The 13509-nt window shown below is 41.9% G+C and overlaps 2 protein-coding genes across 2 annotated transcripts; both read right to left on the bottom strand.

Moving 5' to 3' along the window:
- Positions 1-15: 15 nt before the first annotated feature.
- On the bottom strand, positions 16-8522 carry LOC129586759 (uncharacterized). The gene is made up of 23 exons (XM_055480160.1): positions 8296-8522; positions 7881-7960; positions 7507-7656; positions 7308-7437; positions 6573-6664; positions 6327-6509; positions 5257-5400; positions 5020-5063; positions 4882-4947; positions 4703-4812; positions 4060-4634; positions 3460-3948; positions 2605-2834; positions 2336-2508; positions 2189-2223; positions 1997-2092; positions 1733-1942; positions 1592-1678; positions 1349-1537; positions 1198-1266; positions 959-1096; positions 500-883; positions 16-406 (listed from the first exon to the last, which is right to left on the bottom strand). Exons 17-23 carry the CDS (start codon positions 1827-1829, stop codon positions 204-206), a joined length of 1167 nt encoding a protein of 388 aa, XP_055336135.1. The 5' UTR covers positions 1830-1942; positions 1997-2092; positions 2189-2223; positions 2336-2508; positions 2605-2834; positions 3460-3948; positions 4060-4634; positions 4703-4812; positions 4882-4947; positions 5020-5063; positions 5257-5400; positions 6327-6509; positions 6573-6664; positions 7308-7437; positions 7507-7656; positions 7881-7960; positions 8296-8522; the 3' UTR covers positions 16-203.
- Positions 8523-9528: 1006 nt separating this feature from the next.
- Positions 9529-11871, bottom strand: LOC129586760 (sodium/myo-inositol cotransporter-like). The gene is made up of 5 exons (XM_055480161.1): positions 11801-11871; positions 10569-10969; positions 10321-10396; positions 10123-10151; positions 9529-9874 (listed from the first exon to the last, which is right to left on the bottom strand). Exons 2-5 carry the CDS (start codon positions 10668-10670, stop codon positions 9788-9790), a joined length of 294 nt encoding a protein of 97 aa, XP_055336136.1. The 5' UTR covers positions 10671-10969; positions 11801-11871; the 3' UTR covers positions 9529-9787.
- Between the last annotated feature and the right edge of the window lie 1638 nt (positions 11872-13509).

Here is a 13509-nt window from a genome sequence, read left to right as displayed (position 1 = left end):
GGCATAAAAGCCCGTACCGTGCGCGCACAAACCGACCAATCATAAGACCAACGTTCAGCATATAAACAGCATAAAATCGTAACCCCGGTAACGAAAAAACGTAAACAGAAGAAATATCAATAATGCGCAGGCATCGAAGTAACGGAACAAAATTTTATTTCAACAGCAACAAATACCACCACAATAGGAGCTCCTTCAGATGGTTAGAAAAATGCGCGGTCCACAGCTCTTTTTCTTTCGTGCTGTTCCTTGAACTTGTCCATCCAGTTGGCAAACTTGTGGCCGAAGTGGGACTGCATGGATTTGGGGATTTCCGGGAGGCCTTTAATTACTGCAGCGCGAGCAGCTGCTTCAGCGCCGCCCGAATTAGTGGGCACCATAGCGCGAATTAAATCCCGAGTCTTTTCTGAAAAGGAAACAGATTTACTTAATTTAAATGAATTTTTAAAGAAATCATTACTTTCCACAAACCCGTAGTAGGAGTCGCACAAGCACTTACTGTCAACAGAACGGAAGAAGTCAATTCCCAAAACTCTTTCGTAGAAGTTATACTGCCGCTTGTTAGTGGCAGTTTGTTTGTGCATTTCGTACAGCGTCGCCAAACGAATGAGGCCAGGAGCTCCTCCCATCATTCGCGACATCAGGTACCACGAAAACTTCTCTGCGGTGATCTTCCGATTAAGAAACTGAGCCTCTAAAAAATGGCAATCATCGTCCACAAAAACGGCTGGAAAGGCGACGTCCAGGTGTTTCTTTCCGGGTCCTCCCAACTGGAAAAACCATGGAGACAACTGGTCGCGCAGAGTAATTGCAGAACGGTTCACCCTCGGGGGATTCTTTAGATGAAATTCCCGCTCTGAGGTGCGCAGAGGATTATAGTATTCTGTAAAACGTTTAAACGATCGCAAAAACCTCATAAAATAGCAGTCTACTTCAAAACGGAGGAGATGAAACGCACCGTCATCAGCCGTAGCAGGAGCTCCTACTTCTGGCCATTTCCAACGGTGATCTTTGAATTTCACTGGAAACCCTTCCTCCAACAAATCGGCATTGTCTGAAATTTGCGGCAGCTGGACAACATGGAACTCCTTTTTCACTACAAAAAAAACGATAAAAGTCGCAAAATGTTGATTAAAAAATATCAAGAGCAGCTAGCAAGAAAAATAATAGCGCTGGTGTGTTGAGTTAATTACTTACGCATGTCCGCTGTGTTCTTTACGAGTACAGTGGGCACTTTCACATCTGAGCTATTAGCAGTCCCGTCGGCTAAAAATCAGAAATCAGTAATATCACTAATATGCACAGCTGTAATTATAAGCAAACGTGTTATACGAGATGGTTTTCATACAGGGAGCTCCCATTAAAACGGCTTGTGGAAACGTGACGATGGCGGTGTTGCGAGTCGGCCCATCTTCAACCACCGGAACTTCCGCCATGGCCAGGGCGCGAAAAATCTCCGTGTCCGGTGCCACGTATAAATCGTCTTCCGACAACCCCTGCGCTCTTTGCTGTTGGACAGCAGCGTTCTCCCACATTTCTGTAATATGCCATTTTGTTAGCCGTAGACATAAACTTTCCTTTTAAATTTAACCGAATGATGCATCGCGATCCAGTTCCGCTTGTTTAACATCGAAAGCAATTTTTTCCACTAAATCCGTCTGGCTTGTCCAAGCACCATCTGAAAAAAAGGAGCTCCTTGATGTTTTTAAATCGTTTAATTGATTTTAAATACCAGTGCTTAATGTGTCCCATAAGTTGTAAAAGTCGGTCGACTTTCCAACTTTACGATCAAAAGATACATCTGCCGCTGGACACTGCAATGGCTGCATTCCTAGAAAAATTAAAACAGCTTTATTATTTAAAATATTTTTGCACGCGAATTTCCGACGTTTCAATTCCGTATATGAAGCAGACGGCTCTTCCAGCGGCTGGTTCGAATGATCTGCGAAATATGACGCTACGCGACATTAATGGTGATGCAAAATGCAAACCCTACCATTGGTTGAAGTTGTCGGCAAAGCGTGTGGCAGCTATGTGTTTCCACACAGCTGCACTCGCAACTGGAGCTCCTTTGATGCCAGGCTGGTGATTCCTATTTTGCCGAACAGAAATCTTGCCAAAAATTACGCGGTGATGGCTACCCTTTAAACATGCGGTCACATTAGCTGCACAGGTTAGGAAGGTTTACCTGTGGACGTGCTCGGTTGATGGCCACCGCTACGGCTTTCTGTGCGTGGAACAATTATGTAAATCAGTTTCTAAATGTTTTAGTTAAAGTATCGTTAGGAGCTCCTACACTTCCATTAAACAAGCGACAGATTGCACGGTTCTTAACTTGCCTGCTAAATTCCCCAATACAACGCCATTCTGTCGCATTCGCTCCTGAAACGTTAGCGGTTTTTGGCAGCCACTTTGCTTATCGTCCGGCTGCTTCGCTTTCTTGTGGATTTCCGTGTCGGTCGTCTTTGTCGCCCGGCGCTTTGCTGGAGCTCCAGACTTTTTGCCGTCCTTAAAATAAAATCACACACACAAAGTATAATCAACTAGTTTATCTTAAAAATTCACTTTACTTAATAATAATATTCACTTCGTAATAATATTTACCCGCTGCTGCAGCTCGGTGAGTCGCATTTCGGCTCGCTCTTCCGTGGGAAACCATCCAACAAATTCGGCTACGTGGTCCTTCTTCGATTCAGGGAAATAGCATTTGTACTTATCGCCCGGAACAAAGTCCTCATCAAACTGATTCTTTGCCGCGTAATAATACTTGATATCAGAAAAGGGAGCTCCCGAAACATGATAAATTCCATCGTGGAACAGGGAAATAACAGCACCTGCAAATATCCGCGGCCATGCAAATAATATCGGCGAATTTTGCATGCATACTGAATTACCTCCTTTTGCCGCTAAACGACAAACGCAGGCATTAAATTTTATTCTCTGGTCCTGCCGAACAGTCGTAATTTTACTACACATTTTCATAAGCGATCGAAAAATGGTTTGTTCTAAAATCTGACTCAGTTTCTGCAACGTGAAAAATAAAATAGTCAGAAACAACATGTTAAACAACTGAAACGAAACAACCAACGCGGAGCTCCGCGGAGAAAGCAATCGATGTCACTGGTGACTCGTGAAGCTAGCCGTTATTTCCAAAACACACAGTTTAAAACTTCATAAATAACAGTGGGCAGGAATCGTTCCCAGTAAGACTTCCGCTCAAAAATCAGCACAAGCGGGAATTAATATGCTAATATTGCACACAAAGAAGGCCCTTCAAAACTGTGCTCGCGACTCCGCGCGCAACTTCGGCACGCCACATCTACCCGCTTAGAGAAAGAGGTGAAAATAACTGTTCTTCATTTAAAAAATTTATTGTTAATTATAACTGGAAAGGTTTGTTTACTTTTTAGTTGTTCATTGATTATTTTAAAATTAAAAATAATTTATAAAATCGTTTACCTTGTGAAATGGAACGCAGGCGTAAAGTTGGCATGCGGCAGCATGCCAACCGGAACCGCAGACGGAAAACCACAATTTCAGAAGCAGCTTTGTTCGCTGATTATCGGGATGATGGTGGTATCGGCGACGGCAAGTAACACTGCTGTTCCGGATATATTAAATCTCAAATTCATCAAGAATTTAATACTTGATATATCTGGAACGGAAGTGTGATTGAACCGCTATGTGCTACGCAGGAAACCATCAAGTTCGTGAGGAGCTCCTCGACGACTGGACAGAAATTCTTAACGGGGTGGATGCCACCGATCAGCAAGAGTTGATTGAAGCTGTTGCGGCAGAACCTGGCGAAAATGGTACGAGTAGATCTATTACGTAGCACACTAGCAGCCGAGAATACTATTGTTATAGATCATGAAGAATTTCAACAACAGCCACAAGAAGTCCACGAGGAGCTCCTCGACGACTGGGATCGTGTTCCTGTCCCATCTGCTAAAATCACAATTGGTCAATTTTTGGGATTATTTTTAAAGACTTGTGACAAGTCTAAAATATCTTACGACGCGCAGGAATCGTTGCTTAATTTAATTTCTTTATTGTTACCTGAAAATTCCAAATTCCCCAGAACGGTGTACCAACTGGAAGCGGGACTCCGAAAAAGAAATATGTTCCCAAAATACGACCTCCATGTTGCATGCCCTTTGTGTGGCAGTTACATTGGCGCAGAACAGCGGACCGAAGGAACTACCAACTGCCCAAAATGCGAAAGCCAGTATCCGAAAGGTTCACTCAGCCTGTTTACCTTCGTGCATTTCCCATTAAAGCCAAGGATAACAGCGTTAGCGCAATCGGCCAAATTTAGGAGCTCCTACAATGTGCCAGCACAAGGCGAAGATTGCATTACTTCTTTTACAGATGGTGAGATTTATAAAAATTATGCCCGAAAGCTTGGACGATTTCTACCGATAGCGCTATTTTCCGATGGAGCGGCAACAGCGAAATCGTCAAAATCAAATATATGGATTTTAAGCTACCACTTACCAGTGAAAAACAAACGGCCAACACCGCACATTCTAGGACTATGGAACAAAAGTGAAAAATTGTTTCAACAAAAATGGCAGCAACCCGCGAACTGGAAGCAGGCACTTCTACATCCAGTTATGCAGGAGCTCCTCGACCTGGAACAAAACGGCATTATTTACACGGAAAATGGTGAACAAAAAATACTGCCTGTGAGAGTTCTTACTTATATCGCTGACAGCCAGGAACGATGGCCGATTGCGCATATGAGCTCCTTCATGGCTGACTTTGGATGCGTTCACTGTGAAGATGCTGGGGAAAGAGTTCTTTTGAATCCTGGCGTAGACGAAAGAACGATAAAATGCTACCCAATGGTAAATTCAAAGCAGGCGCCATTCCGCCTACCAAAACTTCGAGATCCTCAGATCACGAAAGAGCGAGCGCGTGCGCGTGCAGTAGTTTTAGGAGCTCCTGATCAACTGCACGAGTTTATTGGACTGCAAGGAATGTCTGAACTGATGAAACTGACAGATTATAACTTACCTGCCCAAATGCCGGTAGAGCCTATGCACTTGTGTTTCGAAGGGCTGGAAGAGAAATTTATGGAGTATCGCTTAAAGGGCAGAGCGTGGAAGTTAACGCCAGATAACCGGAAAAAAATTAATTCTTTCCTAGAAAAACTGCAACCGCCGTCTACATTACGGAAGCCTAAAACGTTAGATGAGATAGGCCAGTGGAAAGGTTCCATGTACATGGCTTTCACGTTGTATTACAGTTTACCTTGCTTGCACGGAATTGTGCCAGAAGAGGAGCTCCTCGTGTACGCTAAGTTTGCTGCCGCCACGCAGTATTTGTTCGGTCAGGATATCACTGAAGCTGGACTGCTGGAAAGTGGAAACCTCCTTTCTACTGATCCAGTTTGGCCTAGAAATTCAACAAACTTTTGGCACAAGAAGCATGTCGTATAATTTGCACCAAATGTGCTGCCATCTGGTCGAATACGTGTATCTACTAGGCCATCCAACATCGTTTTGGGCTTTCGAGCATGAAGACTACGTAGGAAAGATGGTGTCCATTCATTTCGGAAACCATTCATTTCGGAAACCATTCATTTCGGAAACCATACGTTATCACTTGTAATTGCAATACCATTATAACAGTAGTTTAATATTATTATAACTGGTACTATTATGTTTAGTAGCCAGTGTACAGTCTGTGTACTTTGTACTTGTATCTGTACAATTAAACGGGTTCCCGAAATAACAGTAACCCATGTACAAATTCTGTACAATCTTCATTTCAGCGCAACATCAACGCAACATATCGCAACATTATTTTATCGCCACGTCTCACGTTAGGCTGTAACATGCAAATGCATGGCTTATGGGCAAGGTTTATGAAATACTTCTACGCGCAACTGCTGTGGTTTTTTTTCGTGTATCAGAGATTATTGTTTTGGTTATGACGCCGCTTATCTGCGGCCGTGTTCGATCGTGCGCACTAATAGTTGCTAAATGTTGGTAACAATGCTGCGCTCGATTATGATGCAGTTAATTCTTGTGCTCTCATTGTAACCCACAACACAAGCAAATCGAACCCTCGACATGGCACTTGTCAGTTCAGAACAGTACATAAAAGTTTATGAAAAAGATCCCTGAAATGCTTTTTCGTTGACAATTCACAATTGTATAATTGTTTCTACACAATAATGGCCGAAATAACGTTTTCTGTGACTAACTGTAAAGGAAAAGTGTTGAAATGCATTTCCGAAATGAATGATTTCCGAAATGAATGGTTTCCGAAATGAATGGTTTCCGAAATGATTGGGTGCCGGAAAGATGAAATCTCACCTGAAAGGAGCCAACGAGCACAAGGAAATCGCTGGAAAGGTTGCATTTGGACTTTCTTCTGATTTTTTGATGGCGTGCTTTGGAGACAACGTTACACCGGAAGTGGAACGGATGCGTCAGTCCTTGACAAAGAACTTACCAGCAAGCGCAATAAAGCTGAAGTCGCTCACGGGAGCGGCATATCTGTGTGGAAAAGGAAAATCGATCGAAGAACTGCAAGCCACAGATCGTCCGGTGTATGCCTACCTTCACGGATTGGGAATTTTAAGAGGAGCTCCTCAGCTGTTGACATACAAGCGATGTATCACAGAATCTGGTTCGCGCCTGGATATTGCTTCCTATAAAAGGAAAGAAAACCATGTCGACTCAGTATTTTTGGATCAAAAGGGCAATCCGTACATTGCACGGGCTATAATTTTAGTGAACCGAAGAGCAGCATTTATCATCGCTACCGTTCTCCAGAGGAAAGCATGGAGATATTACGAGTTCAGCAAAGATCGTTTTCTGAATAATACTTTATTTCAGAAAAATTATACTTGTGTCGAAATTTCTAACCAGCTGGCCGTTCTAAAAACCGGTTCTGTTCGCAATAACGGCATGCTCATTCAAGACAGATCTGGTAATGAGTTGGTTGTTTCTATAATGGCTCAAACGCCAATCTAGTGTGCATCTAGTGTCTAAATTTTACTTAATATAGGAGCTCCCGATTTTAATTAAAACATTACAACAATTTTTTTAGGTATTCTTGTTGTTGCCCAGAGTTCAATGATTAAACTACGAATTTCTGTTAGAATTCGGACGTTCTTTCTTTACAACACACATTTTCAATGCACGTCAGCAGCGAGCAGGAACCAGCCACGCTGACGGGGTGGTCGTGGAGGAGTTCAGTGCTGGTAGTAATAGTGTAGAATTGCAGATAAATTATACTTTTACTGAACGCACAATTACAGTACTTTTACAAAGGTAATTAATTACTCGTACCTTTATTTCATCAGGGCGAGACAGCAGCTGACCAAGTTCAGCGATTCCATCGTATGCTTGTCCGATATTTGCGTTCAATTTCGTTGTGCGATACCCGCTTTTTAACTGCTTCACATTTTCCTATGCCAATCTACAAAAGATATTATTCAAATTCCATGAAAATATTTTTGACAAATGGCATATCTGCCAGTTAAAACACCTTCTGATTGGCAGCTTTTCAGGTGTCGATAGTCCTTCAGGCGTAGCGTAATTAGAGATACGGGTGTGGTAGTTGCTGGCTGTATGGGAATGGTGATAGTACAGCTGGAAGTCCAGAATTTTGAACCGGTTGCGGTTGTTGTAAAACCAACTACAGACAATTAATTCAGATAAAACACAGACAATTGCAATAGATTGGATGTAGATATATAACTAACCGCATTGCATTTGCTGGATTAATGGAATCATATTAGCTTTTTGCAAGAAAGTAAGTTAGCTTTTTGCAAGACATTTATATAGCAGGTACTGCTGAGTCTAATTGTAATTTTGTAAGTAAAACAATCACGTAAACGCTGGAAACAGGAATGTACGCACCAAGCGATTGAAACCGCGAGAAGTACACTCTTCCAAACAATAAGCATTTCCCTCGGAGTGGCTTTTGAGCGGAAACGTACCTGCGAAACGCACTGTACTAGTACAATAAGTATGCATATAGCCCACACGTGTTTAAAAATGCTAAATTTATTGATGTACACGTATCCACACATCAATAGTAAATACTCTAAGCTGGAAGCACCGTTGAATATAAAAGACAAGTCGGACACCAGGGATACCAACATGATCGCTACAGAACACTTATAATTATAACTTAGCGTGCGGTACGAAGTTGCTAACGTTAACGAGTTTAAAGCGCGCAGTTTGGTAATAAAACTGTTACGGTGGTAGCGCAAACCCGACGATTTTTCTAACTAGCCACAAGATATCGTTCACCCGTGCAGCATTTATGTACCTATCATTAACCCGCGCAGTCCCGCCGGCATTAGACGCATCACGAGTCTGGGGCATGCAGTATTACTGCAACCAACACGGTTCCCGCAAATCCGTTCACAAATGTCTGGATTGACGCATCCCACTTCGTCTGGCCACAACACACGGCTATTCATACCGGGCATGACCATATTAAACAATGGCAGCAATTTCAATATCCAGCAAGAATACAGCCACCTTGGGCATGCGATATAATTTTCGAGGATAACACACGCTGCACCATCATCTACACCACACAAAACGCGATCAATATTATTGTTAATTCTATTAACAGCCCCGAAAATCAATCATTACTTACATCTTGAACTGACGCTACAAAATTTATGCAAAACAATGAATTCCCTAGTTTTTATTCTACCACATAATTTACCTGGTCAGCAGCCCAGTACCATATTGAGTAAGCGTCTGGCCGATAACAAACCCCAACCACGGCATCCCAGGGTCGCGAATATCGCGCAGCATGACGAAGGAATCAGGCTCCGGATGACCACATTTGGTCAGATTTAACCGTGTAGTATTTGGCACTGAATTCATGTATCCTTCCCGCAAACCGGCATACCCACCAACTTCCACAAAAGCTACAAGCCGCGATAATTAGGTAGAAGCACAGTTAAAATTTAAAAGCCACTACTGAACATGAGAGACACTAAGGTTACAATTCTTGCAACAAGTCACATATTACAGCAATCGAAACGCATCCGATTAGAATTGCGCATGTCTGCAGCACTACAAGAAATATGGCCCTGAAAAGTATAGAATTCGAGAAAAACGTATGTAGAAGCAATTTTTTCCCCAAAGCGCACGGGAAATTTATTTGAAAGTTATTTTAGAATGCAGTTACTAGTGTGACATAAAAGTCCCATAATATGTCATCGACTTACTTCGCAGTGAGCCCTCCTGTTATCGATGTCAATGCGGTAATTCCCAGCAGTAAAAGAATAGATGCATACAAATTCCAACGAAGACTTTGATTAATTAACAGTGCGCCAGAAAACATGTCCACCTAAAGAGTTCATGTTTTTCACGTCACACTGTGACCATCACACTGTCAATTTTTCTAAATCCATTTATCCATCAAAATTTTATATACACACACAAAGATGCCGGGAATATACTGTTCAAAACGGGTAAGAACAACCGGCAACCACTTACTGATATTCTGGTGAAAATGTACAAAACCAGAGAAAGTGCGGCAAGATAGACGGGAATTTGATTCCCTCCAAATCGTTTGCTCATATATTCTTGGAACGTGAGCACCTGTTCATTTCAAAAATATTCGACACAAATAACAATAATATTACACATTATAAAGTTTTCGAAAAAGGTCTGCCGTCGGCCGTATGTGCGGCATTTCAAGAAGGCGTACGTAAGCCTAATGCAATAAAACCATAAAGTGGACAAATCAACAAACACTTCAAATCAAATAACAGTACGAGTTCTAATGAATTAATAGACTAACAACATCCTTCTAAGCGACGTACCTTGCTCGGGATATAAACATGAAAAAACACCCATACGAGTAGTTGTAATATAATTGTAGCCTAAAAACGTACATTCCATAAACAGTTGGCGCCCTTAATAAGCTTGCAGCCGTATCATACGCAATAACGTATCATACGCAATAAGTCTTACTGACAACTAAAAAAAGATTTCCAAAATAAATATTCATAAAAAAACTATTACACAAAAGTCGAGTGGACATTTTGGGAACGCAGTTCCCAAAATAAAAGTTCCAAAATAAAATGACTGCCTGCTCGTCTTACACATAACAAACGATTACGTATCTTACATTGAACGCGAAGGCTCCGACGCTGATGCCTGTGAACAAAAGAACACCTTTAAAGGCAAAATAAATGTAAACGACCAGCATCATGAATTATTTCCTCCCAAGAAACACTTTTCCCACCAGTAATGACTTATTACGAATCACTGATTAATGTTTCGCAAACTGCACTTGATAAAAATTTCAGACAATTAACAGTTCAACCTTCTGCGGCGCCGGATCCGGCCAACCCGATGAAATGATCACTGCCGATATTCGAAGCGAAAAAGCTGGCTCCCATCTGCAGGTTACGCAACACAGAATTAATCCAGACAAAGAAAAAACTTTAAGAGAAGCCATTCACAACAAACGCAAATATACTGGTCGTTATAATATTTTTGAATTACACTCCTAGTAATTAAATTATGCCTTATAAAGATGAAGCAAATGCCACGATAGCTGTAGCAACATACGATAATCCAGTTCACTTGCCGTCCGGCCAGGAAAAATCCGGATACTGTGCTTCGATTGGCAAAACACGTGGACGCATTTACCGATATCCCCACGGCAATCATGACTAGGTATTATTCAGCTTTGTAAAACTTTGATTATCGGGTAAACAGACGCGAGTAGGGTGAAAGTTAATTTAATAGCCGGATCAAGCGTTTAGTATATCAAGGTAAAGATCTATATTACAACGGAAAACCCCGTACGATCTGGTCAGAACAAATCAAAAAATTAATCGAAAAACTGCTAACGCCATTCGATTCAGCATATCTGGAAACTGTGTCACATGCATTTTGTTTTGGTAATTATCCGCTCCGGCTCCCGTTCACAAGCTCCGGTGCCGGTAGAGCTGAAAGCTCAAGGTGACCTTGAAAACAAATTCAAAGTCCGGTTGCATAGGGCACAAAATCAGTAAATTTAAACTGGCCGTACTTTTTTAGATCAACAAATTAAAAAGGTTTCACTGTAACTCCTACAAAATTTAAAAAGCCAATTAGCAGTAACACAGACGATGCTGCTAGTGGATGGCTTCGAAAACATGACTTAAGGATAAGACCGCTCGTTAAAAGCCGTTTAGCTGTGACTGCGACCAAAAGAAATCGTTCAAACGGGCTGACCTTTCGTTACAGTCCGCGCAAAACTAAGGACAGTGAGTAATAATTAATCAGCTTATACCAGTCCTTAAATTATTCCGTATAATACGGAATAATAATACGGTATCTATATTCTAGGTTTTTTATTACCACAAAAAATGAAAAGGGATACACGAACCCAACATTCCCGTACAGAATCCGCAGAAAACATTTCCATAATCTGAATGCCCATATACAAAAGACCGGCGCGGTATTACATTCACTGAGCCCGTTAGGTGAACGAGTGACCGAAGTACCACTGCAAGCATTCTCTAGGTAAAAATTTAGTATCTGGTAGTCTCAGAGTCGGGAAGGAAAGTTAACAAAAACTTCCTGCTGAGTCAAAGGGACTGCATCTGAGTGCACAAAAGCCATAAATTCACGTTTTATCTTATCTGCGTTTTAGCGCTGTTTTCGGACCATTTCGTTTCGCTGAAGGAATAAGGTGTTAACTAAATAGCTGATCGAAATCATTTAAATAAACCGGCCGTAGACTTTAGACCACAAGAAACGCGGAGGCGAAGCCGAGGCTGTTTCTTGTACAATATATACCAGTAAACACTTACTTTTCCGTATCGTCTCCGTCTTGCTGGGCATGGCGGTAGAACAAGGATGCGTGCATATGGTGCGAGAGTTTGACAGAGAAGGCAAAAGATGTATGCACGAGCCGAATTGCAAGAAGTAGCTGCTAGACTAGTTTCCGTAATGGAATAATAACATTTGCAGCCCAGAAATAATGAAGACATAATGAAGAGTTTGCAGACCACGCACGACGATAGCGTTAGCTTTCGGTACGAGTAAATCATTTCTGTTTTATCAACAACAGCACAACTACGAAAGATGTTCATTAGCACAAATGTTCATTACCACACAAGCAAATAGGTGCAGGACACAGTCACACAACAACAGTTGCAGAACAAGCAAACAAAAGTACGCAGCCGCGGAAACTGTGAGAAAGCAAGCAAAAAAAAGAAGTCAAATGGGCAAGTAAGAAAAAGTCAAATGAGCAGGAAAAATGTCAGAATTATCGCATAACCAATCACAACGGCATAATGCTGTCCTGCCTCGGGAGAAAATATGAAAACTCACACCTAACTTTACACCAAAAACAGGAGCTCCTCTTTTCAGTTTTTCAGTACCGGCGCACTTCGCTCAAGCGAAGCATGAAACTACGCCCGGAATCAGCCAAATGCTCGAACACCTACAAAACAAGCCTGAATTATTTTGTACCCACTTTTGTGCATGCAATAGCAACCGTAAAAAAAGACGAAAAATATTAATTTTAAAAACATACTATTAAAATTTATTAACATAGTCTTAAAATATACTATTTACCTGACAAACCAGTCGGTCAACATTATTAGCCGGCACCAGATACAGCTGCCCCAGCGGCCCAGCGGGAGGGAACGGTGGATTCTCAAAAACATCCGAATGCAGAAGATCATCGGTCCAGACAACGGTACGCCGCTCGCAATTCGCTGAGTGCCGCAGATTGTGGAGTGCATCCGGAGCTCCGGGCGGTAACAGCAATCCACAATCGCGGCACAGGACAGTTGACTTCCGGCAGTTTACGAGCGCAAATACTGATATGACGATTTATAAATAGAACAGTGCCCGTAACCCTGCACCGGTTTGATGCGTAAGCACACGGATGGTTAGTGAGCGGTCTACAATGAAAATTAATTTTTGTTGTCAAAATACAAAATACTCCTCATTCGCACGATGTAAAATAAAAGCCAATAAAATTTGGGTAAATACATACGTGTCTGATTTCTCCCGCATTTTCAACTGCATCTTCATGTCGTCCCGCATCTCCCGTCGGACAAAAGTAGCTGCTGCGTCGTAATCCCTATAAGTAAATAATACAAAGTAAAATATTGACTTTCAAAGGGCTGCTACATTAAGCATCATAACATAACCCGCTGCAGAAAATATGATCAGTAACTTCACTAACTTAATGACCGAAAAAGTAAAGGTGTATCTAAAAATTAAAATTTGAATTTTTGATTACCAGAAATGATAGTCACGACGTTCGTCCAGTTTTTTCTGGATATTTACAGCCATTCCATACAAATCCATGCGTATAGCTAACTGCTTTGCCAGTTCAAGACGACCTCTATAGAATGCTGCTGTGAGAAAAGCATTCATCCACTGCTGCATTGTGCGTACGTCAGGAATCCCGTTCAACGCTACGCCGCAAGGTCGACACAAGTCTAAGATGAGCGCATCGGGAGCTCCCGCGTCGAAAATAAGCTCAATTAACACAACAGCCTGG

Source organism: Paramacrobiotus metropolitanus, unplaced genomic scaffold, assembly GCF_019649055.1.
Source record: "Paramacrobiotus metropolitanus isolate TYO unplaced genomic scaffold, Prichtersi_v1.0 Parri_scaffold0000022, whole genome shotgun sequence".
NCBI classification, from domain to species: domain Eukaryota; kingdom Metazoa; phylum Tardigrada; class Eutardigrada; order Parachela; family Macrobiotidae; genus Paramacrobiotus; species Paramacrobiotus metropolitanus.
The sequence above is the reverse complement of the archived record's forward strand: the minus strand, read 5'-3'. Positions and strand labels throughout refer to the sequence as shown.

Coding starts and splice junctions, on each gene's coding strand:
- LOC129586759 (XM_055480160.1), bottom strand. CDS start 1,829: ATGCAGCCATTGCAGTGTCCAGCGGCAGATGTATCTTTTGATCGTAAA. Junction 884..958: donor TCCTGCTACGGCTGATGACG/GTGCGTTTCATC, acceptor AACGTTTTACAG/AATACTATAATCCTCTGCGC. Junction 407..499: donor CTTCTTCCGTTCTGTTGACA/GTAAGTGCTTGT, acceptor TTTCCTTTTCAG/AAAAGACTCGGGATTTAATT.
- LOC129586760 (XM_055480161.1), bottom strand. CDS start 10,670: ATGATTGCCGTGGGGATATCGGTAAATGCGTCCACGTGTTTTGCCAAT. Junction 10,152..10,320: donor CGGATCCGGCGCCGCAGAAG/GTTGAACTGTTA, acceptor TTTTGTTCACAG/GCATCAGCGTCGGAGCCTTC. Junction 9,875..10,122: donor TCGGAGCCTTCGCGTTCAAT/GTAAGATACGTA, acceptor GTACGTTTTTAG/GCTACAATTATATTACAACT.